Raw genomic sequence first — 7,839 nt, forward strand, 5'->3', positions numbered from 1 at the left:
ACCAAAGTCTGAATGTGGCCACATGCAGAGAGGCTGGGACCAGCCAGGGTCAGATTCTTGGGGAGGCACCTGCCCCCACCTCAGCCCACCGACAGTCCACTCCGGGTCTCACTCCCTACGTCCTGGGCCCACATTTCCAGCGCTGGGCCTCCTTCCAGGGACGCTGGCTCTGGACAGCCCGCAGGACAGTGCGCCTGGGACCCAGCCAGGCGGCCAGACAGTGCTGGTGTGGGGCTGACAGCTGAGGAGAGCAGGCTGGTGGAAATGTATTTTATTAGTTCCCAGACAGGACAGTGGGACCAGGATGGAGTGAGGTGCGGGGCCAGCCCAGGCCTTATGTTCCCTGAGGACAGACGTACGTGGCACCCCGCCGAGGGGCACCCCGCCGAGGGGCCCGTCATGGCCTGGGCCGCTGAGCCCTGCCCTCATCTCCTGGGGAGGTCTGAGAATGGCGGCTGCCTGTTCCTGCCGGACCCTCACTTCCGGGCCTGCTCATAGTGTTCAGTGAACCAAGCACAGGTCTCCTTCACGGCTGGGGAGGCAGACACGGGGGGCTGGTGAGGGGGTGGGGATGAGGAAACCTCCCCGTCTGGTCTGAGTTCTGATGACACCACAGGGTCCCTTCTCCAGGTGCCCGCAGGAATGCTGAGGCCATAGCAAGGAGTCCACACAGGGGTGAGGCCAGAAGGCAGGAGTGAGAACTCACCCTGCTTGAAGGGTGTGAAGCGGAAGTCCGGCAGGTAGGCCCGGAGCTTGCCATTGCTGGCTGTCTTCTTAAACTGCCCATCTGACTTGGTGGTATCAAACTGGGCACACTGGTCAGGGCCACTGCAAAAGGACAACTACCCTACCTCTGCCCCACCCCAGCCCTCTGCCCTCTGCCCACTGAGGCCTGGAGGGACAGCAGCCCGCCCTGCTGCTGCCAGGCTAGGCTCCACCAGAGAGCTGGGCAGTGCTTGCTCAGGCAGCAGGAGACCACGGTGCCCTCCCAGAGCCAAAGGATACCGTGACCTCCCCATGGAAGTCCATGGCCTCCACCACAGCCTCCGCGGCCTCCCTGATGGAGACTTCATCCTCCTCACCCACTGCGGGGAGAAGCAGCGGCCAGTGAGCCTCCACCGAGACCCTCGGGGTCCTCCTGCTCCCTCCCCGCGGTGGGGCAGGGTGGGGACTGCAGGGGTGCTGCCCGCGGTGGGACAGGGTGGGGACTGCAGGGGTGTGCCCCGTGGTCGGGGTGAGTACTGCAGGGGTGTGCCCTGCGGTGGGGACAGGGTGGGGACTGCAGGCCCACCTGAGAGGATGATGGGCTCCACTTCATTGTATTCCCGCAGGACCCAGAGGAAGAGCTTGGCCAGGTCCTGGAGGTCAGAAGGGCAGGTTAACTCCCCAAGTGATGGCCCAACGCCCCTTCGAGGCCACGGGGTGCACCAGGGCCCGTCTTGGATGGCAGCCCCACGCCCTGCCATGCTGAGGTGCACCCGGGGATTCTTGGGACTGGCCTGCCGCCCCCCCCCCCCCCGGCCACTCTCACCAGTGAGTAAATGAACTGCCTCCGCGGCTTCCCCGTGCCCCACACCGTCAGCGCCGAGCCGCTGTCTGCGGGCAGACGCAGGGGTGGGCGTCAGAGCACCCCGGCCACAGCTCCCCCTAGGCGCGGGACCCTGGCCAGGGTGTGCCGGGCAGCCGCACTCACTCTTGGCCAGGTGCACCTTGTGGATGAGGCCGGGCAGCACGTGGCCATCCTCGATGTTGAAGTTGTCGTGGGGCCCAAAGACATTGGTGGGGATGACGGCGGTGAAGGTGCAGCCATGCTGCTGGAAATAGGCCCTGCGGAGGCACAGTGTCTCCTGCCCGCATGCCAGGACACGTGCCTGCCCCCACCACTGCCCGCCTCCTCCAGATGCAGAAGCCAGCCCCATCTACCCACGGGCACTTGAGCCCTCTGCCCCCTCCCAGCGGGCCTGGGGAAGAGCATGGGGCAGACCTATTCTGCACGTCAATCATTCTCTTGGCGTAGGAGTAACCAAAGTTGCTGCTGTGAGGAGGCCCATTGTGGATCTAGGGGAGAAGGAGGTGCACTGAGTATTCCCCCTGACCCCCCCCAGTTCCCAGCTCTGCCCGTATAGTCAGGTCCCTCCTCCCAGAATGCCCTGCACCCTTACCATAGTCTCATCGATGGGGTAGGAGGTCTTGTCGGGGAAGATGCAGGTGGACAGGCAGGAGACCACCTTGCGCGCGCCCACCTCGTAGGCCGAGTGCAGGACGTTGTCATTGATGTGCATGTTCTTCCTCTGCAAAGGCAGGGCGGGATGGGGGTCAGGAGGCAGAAGCCAAGGCCTTTCCTGACTCTCCAGGTATGGCGGTGGGGACATACCCTGGCTGCTCAGGCATGGGCAGGACCTGTGTGTCCTAATGGTAAAATCTCCCAGTACTGACTTTCTTTTCAGAAGCCACTGCCTGAGCAGGGCCGCAGGTACAAGGCAGGTGGTAGAAGACGGGGAGGGGGGGAAGAGCCGGGGTCCCCCCAGCACTCACCAGAGGACTCGGGCCCAACTCTACTTCCCCGTGGCCTGCAGGCCCCCTCCAGGCTAAACTGACGTGAATGGGCAAGGTATTCAAACTGGTCCCAGGGCAGGGGAGAGGTGGGAAGCTGAGCTAGGAAGGCTGGGACAGTTCAGAGTCTAGATGACAGAGCTCCTGGGCAGGATCTAGTGGGAGCCTCGGAGCCAGGTGCCTGGTACAGGGGAGCCAGGCCACGGCTACCTCGAGGAAGGCACAGGAAGCACAGGCGGAGGCCTTACCGTGTGCCCCTTCTTCCTGGAGCACACACCATAGCCCCTTACACACCCTGGTGGGCATGGTGGGCCTGGTGCTGGGGAGCTGTGTGAGTATCAGCGTAGGGGCCTGAGAACCTGGCAGCTCGGAGGTCTTAGAAAGCAGGACTCGGCCCTTAGCCACCCCGCAGCACTGGCTTCTTCCAGCTTCCCAATCCTGCAGGCACGCTCTACAGCTCTTCTACTAGGGTAGATGCCTCCAGGCCTCTTTGTGGGGCCTCTGCCCATAACACTGAGGGTGGGGGGCTGGGGCCCTCATGGGCTGCCCCCCAGAGGCCTAGTCCACAGGGGCCTCCTGGAGTGGGAACATGACCCTGTGCACATGAGAAGCCTCCAGGAAGTTCCCAGACCTGAGCTCCTGGCTCCAAGGGCTTGCTGCCCCGACTTACCCAGAAGTCCAAATTGTATTTGATGTTCCGGAACAGGCCTCCCACCATTGCGGCAAGGTGGATGACGTGGGTGGGCTGGACCTTCTGGAACAGGGCTTGGGTCTGCGCTGCATCCCTGGGGGGAGCTGGATGTCAGGGGTGCACAAAGGCCTCAGGAGTGGGGGCACTGGGGGCAGGAGGGGTGGGGCCGCGGTAAGAGGTCTGGCGGAAGGGACACGTAGACGCATTCAGTGCCTAGCAGGTGTTAGGGCGTGGCCTTCCAGAAGGAACGGGAAGATGTCTGTTGACATTACAGCCAGCGCGCTAGGGCCAGGCCAGGCACCTGGCGGAGTCAGGAGCAGACCCAGCCCACAGCGCTTGGATCTGGAGAGGGCACGGGAAAGTGGGGTGCCCTGGGGAGGACAACTCACGTGAGATCCGCATCTTTGGAGGAGACGAACACCCACTCCTCTCCTGGTAGTCGGGCCCCGTCGGCTACCACCTTCTGGACGGCTCTGCCCACCAGCCCCGAGCCTCCCGTCACCAGGATCCGCGTGGGCGCCCGGGGCTCACCCATGTCAGCTGACCGGGAGGACCACACGGCGTGAGGCGGGGCCCCGCGCCCCGTCCTCCCGCTCCCGTGCCCAGGCCCTCGGGAAGGGGTGCCGAGCGTGCCGTGAGCGTCGGGACGCAGGCACAGCCCCTCCCGGCGCGGCGCTCCGGAGGCACTCTGCCTGGGGCTCCACCGGGCGCCTGCAGGCCGCAGTCCGGAACAGCTGGGGTACCATCCCTCGACCTCCCCCACCTACCCCGGCGACCAGGACGGGCGGACACAGGCTGGCTGCGGGCGCTGCTCCCCGCCACGCTCTCGCTCCACAGACCGGCGAGCGCGGGCCCACGGAGGCCGGGCCGCCATGCCCTCCACGGCACCCACCCGGGCGGTGGCCTGGCCACGACAGCCGCGAGATCCCCGAGGCGAGGCGCCCTCCCCGGGGCCCGGGGCCTCTGGGCTCGCCGCTCGGGATCCCCAGGTTTCGTCGCTGACCACGGCGGCCCCACCTGCGCTACCTGCGGGGATCGCGGCTGGCGCGGAGTGTCTTCAGCCAACGCGGGCCAGGTGGAGGGGGCGGAGCCCTTCCTCCCGGGCACTCTGGGAAGCGGAGTCCCTCCCACCAGGGGCATACTGGGAAATGGAGTCCCAGCCATCCAGAGCACTCTGGGAAACGGAGTCCCTCCGACCCGGGGCACTCTGGGAAAAACTAAGTCTTTGGCCTGAAATGGCACGGCGCGGGTGCTTCTGGGAAACGTGGTCTTGTGCGCGCTGCGCTGGCTGAGCACCGGGCTGGCGGCTAAGACTAGTTACGAGGCCCGGCCCAGCGCCCCAGGCCTAGCGAGGCCCGCCCGGGGCACCGCTCGAGGCTCAGGACCTTGCTTCGCCCTCCTCCTTGGTGGGAGGAGGCTGGCTTTCTTGTCTTCAGCACATTACTGATTATACGGTTACAATTAATTTTAACTGCCACACGGCAGTTGTACGTGGGATACAGTACCGCACGTGGAGGTGGCAGGCAGTGTACAATGATCAGATCAGGACACCACCTTTGTGTCACTTAAGGTATTTCTTTGTATTGAGAATACTCAGGATCTTCTCTATTAGCTATTTTGAGATACACAATTTACTTTGCCCATCAGCTATCCTCCTGTAACTTAGGATACTAGACGTTATTCTTGCCGGGCGATGTGGCTCACGCCTGTAATCCCAGCTATTCAGAAGGCTGAGATCAGAGGATCGCAGTTGGGTTGGCCAGCCCAGGCAGGAAAGTCTGTGAGACCTATCTCCAATGAACCACCAGAAAACCGGAAGTGGAGGTATGGCCCAAAGTAGTGGAGGCTAGCCTTGAATGGAAAAAGCTCAGGGACAGTACCCAGGCCCTGAGTTCAAGCCTTACAACCAATCAATCAATAAAGTTATTCCTCCTATCCTGTAATATACTCCTCCCCCACAACTCTCCTAAACTTTGCTAGTCTCTTATTGTCTACATTGTTTACATCTAAGTGTTTTATTTGCTAAATCTGTTACTATTTTGCTGTCCAGTGGGGCATGTCAGCTTGAGAACTACAAAGTTCAGGATAAAAGCTCAACACAAAATATCAGTTGAAAGCTAGACCTAAGGGCATACTTAATAATAATGACTATTCAAGCTGGGGGCCCATGGCTCAGGCCCATAGCTACTCAGAAGGCTGAGATCTCTGGATCATGGTTCAAAGCCAGCTGGGGCAGAAGAGTACCCATGAGATTCTTCTTTTTTTTTTTTTTTGGTCGGTTGTAGGGCTTGCACTCTGGACTAGGACACTGTCCCTACGCTCTCCAGGTCAAAGCGAGCGCTCTATCACTTGAGCCACAGTAACACTTCCAGTTTTCTAGTGGTTTATTGGAGACTGGTCTCACGGACTTTCCTGCCCAGGCTGGCTTTGAACCGCAATCCTCGGATCTCAGCCTCCTAAGTAGCTAGGATTACAGGCGTGAGTCCCCAGCGCCCGGCTTCAGGAGATTCTTGTCTCCAATTAACCACTCAAAACTGGGAGTAGAGCTGTGGCTTGTAGCCTTGAGCAAAAAGGCTCAGGGACAGTGCGCTGGCTCTGAGTTCAAGCCCCATAACCTACAGACAGAGAAAGAGAGAAAGGCAGGCAGGCAAGAATTTTTTAAAAAATTTTTTTTGGGGGGGGCCGGTCATGGGGCCTGAACTCTGGGCCTGGGCGCTGTCCCTCAGCTCTTCAGCTCAAGGCTAGCGCTCTACCACTTGAGCCACAGTGCCACTTCCAGTTTTCTATCAGTTTATTGGAAATCAGAGTCTCAAGGACTTTCCTGCCCAGGCTGGCTTTGAAGTGAGATCCTCAGATCTCAGCTTCCTGAGTACCTAGGATTACAGGTGTGAGCCACTGGTGCCCAGCTGGTCTACCTTTTTTTTTTTTTTTTGGTTGTGGGGCTTGAACTCTGGGCCTGGGCACTGTCCCTCAGCTCTTCAGCTCAAGGCGAGCACTCTACCACTTGAGCTACAGCACCACTTCCGGTTTTCTGGTGGTTTATTGGAGATAGGAGTCTCACAGTCTCTCCTGCCCGGGCTGGCTTTGAACCATGATCCTCAGATCTCAGCCTCCTGAGTAGCTAGGATTACAGGCGTGAGCCACCAGCGCCCAGCTGGTCTACCTTTTAAACCATGACTCCAGTTCATTTTTGCTTCTCCTTCCTCTTCTTTTTTTTTTTTTTTTGTGAAAGTATTGGCATTTGAATTCAGGGCCTTACTCTCTCAGCTTGCTTTCTCATAGTTGCATTTTAGCCAGACCAGCATTTTTCTGGTTAATTAGCTCTCAGCCAGTTCTTTTTTTTTGGGGGGGGGGGGAGAGTTGGTCATGGGGCCTTTACTCCGGGCCTGGGCATTGTCCCTCAGCTCTTCAGCTCAAGGCTAGCGCTCTACCACTTGAGCTACAACGCCACTTACAGTTTTTTCTGCTTATGTGGTGCTGAAGTATTGAACCCAGGGCCTCATGCCTGCAAGGCAAGCGCTCTACCACTGAGCCACCTTCCCAGCCCCTCAGCCAGTTGTTTTTGCTGTGGTTTCTGAGATAGCTATCACTGTTTGCCCAGGCTGATCCAGACTGGGGCTCTCCTATTTACAATTCCCATCATAGCAAGGTAAACAGGCAGGTACCACCATGCCTAACTTTTATTGAGACAGAAGTCTCATAACTTTATGCCTACGCATAAAACTGGCCTCAAACTGCAATCCCCTCATTAAGCCTTCTAATTAGTTAGCATAGCAGATATGAGTCCATGTACCCAGTTCATTGGCAGGAGTGAATTAGGACAGGGAAAATGAGACATGGGAAACAACAGACAGGAATTCAGACAAACACTATATGAATCGCTTGATTAAAAACATAGATACTATGTTCTTTGCTTTAAGCTTAAGATTCCCTCATAAGCTGCAACATTTCATGAAAAGAAGAAAAAAGAGCAAATAGCTTTCTCATTTGTCCACTTTCCCTGATGATTACAATGCTACAATACATCCAGGGGGAAAAGCACTTGAAAAAGTGACTTTCAGGTGTAAGGTCTGCCCGGAAGAGCAGGCAGCCCGGTGAGCCAGCCTCTCCCTTCTTCTTGGTATTCTCTACCTAGTACCTGCGCTACCAAGGTAACTGGCACACATGGAGCAGGTCCCTCCCCCTTCTCTGAGGTCACATCCTGGACCACCTCAGGTTGTCTGGTGTCCCAGGCCCTGAAGTCTCATCAGCAGCCAGCGTGGTCACACCTGGCCGGGCCTTCTCCTCCCCCCACTCCCCCTCTTAAAACTAGGTAGAGATGTCTGCTTTCCACTTAGGCCACAGGCAATCTCCCACCTGGGCTGGGGCTGGGCAGTTTGGAAAACAAAGTTCTGTCTCCTGCCTGAATACCACATGGTGTCTTCACCAGCTACCTATTTAATTAACCTTACGCTAGGTACAAAATGTATTTGCAAAGAAAAATAATGGAGGCTGGGAAGGTGGCTCAGTGGTGGAGCGCTTGCCTTGCAGACAAGAGGCCCTGGGTTCCATTCCTCAGCACCACAGACATATGTACTTCCTGGTCCTAGGGTTTG

General features: G+C 58.5%; 1 protein-coding gene across 2 annotated transcripts; it reads right to left on the bottom strand.

Annotated features, from left to right (window-relative positions):
• Positions 1 to 256: 256 nt before the first annotated feature.
• Positions 257 to 4,438, bottom strand: Tsta3 (tissue specific transplantation antigen P35B). Of its 2 annotated transcripts, none has more exons than XM_013033904.1 (11): positions 4,271 to 4,438; positions 3,634 to 3,784; positions 3,224 to 3,338; positions 2,163 to 2,291; positions 1,985 to 2,058; positions 1,694 to 1,827; positions 1,532 to 1,596; positions 1,292 to 1,358; positions 1,006 to 1,085; positions 707 to 806; positions 257 to 532 (listed from the first exon to the last, which is right to left on the bottom strand). In XM_013033904.1, exons 2-11 carry the CDS (start codon positions 3,777 to 3,779, stop codon positions 477 to 479), a joined length of 966 nt encoding a protein of 321 aa, XP_012889358.1. In that variant the 5' UTR covers positions 3,780 to 3,784; positions 4,271 to 4,438; the 3' UTR covers positions 257 to 476. The 2 variants fall into 2 exon arrangements, with proteins under 2 accessions (XP_012889358.1, XP_012889359.1); XM_013033905.1 differs by having other exon boundaries at positions 4,262 to 4,438.
• Positions 4,439 to 7,839: the final 3,401 nt, after the last annotated feature.

Source organism: Dipodomys ordii, unplaced genomic scaffold, assembly GCF_000151885.1.
Source record: "Dipodomys ordii isolate 6190 unplaced genomic scaffold, Dord_2.0 Scaffold179, whole genome shotgun sequence".
NCBI classification, from domain to species: Eukaryota; Metazoa; Chordata; class Mammalia; order Rodentia; family Heteromyidae; genus Dipodomys; species Dipodomys ordii.

What these genes read in the sequence shown, in the direction of transcription:
- Tsta3 (XM_013033904.1), bottom strand. Translation starts at nt 3,779, where the DNA reads ATGGGTGAGCCCCGGGCGCCCACGCGGATCCTGGTGACGGGAGGCTCG. An exon ending in AATACAATTTGGACTTCTGG is followed by an intron (nt 2,292 to 3,223) that starts GTAAGTCGGGGC and finishes CTGCCTTTGCAG; the next exon opens with AGGAAGAACATGCACATCAA. An exon ending in GGCAGTTCATTTACTCACTG is followed by an intron (nt 1,359 to 1,531) that starts GTGAGAGTGGCC and finishes TCTGACCTCCAG; the next exon opens with GACCTGGCCAAGCTCTTCCT.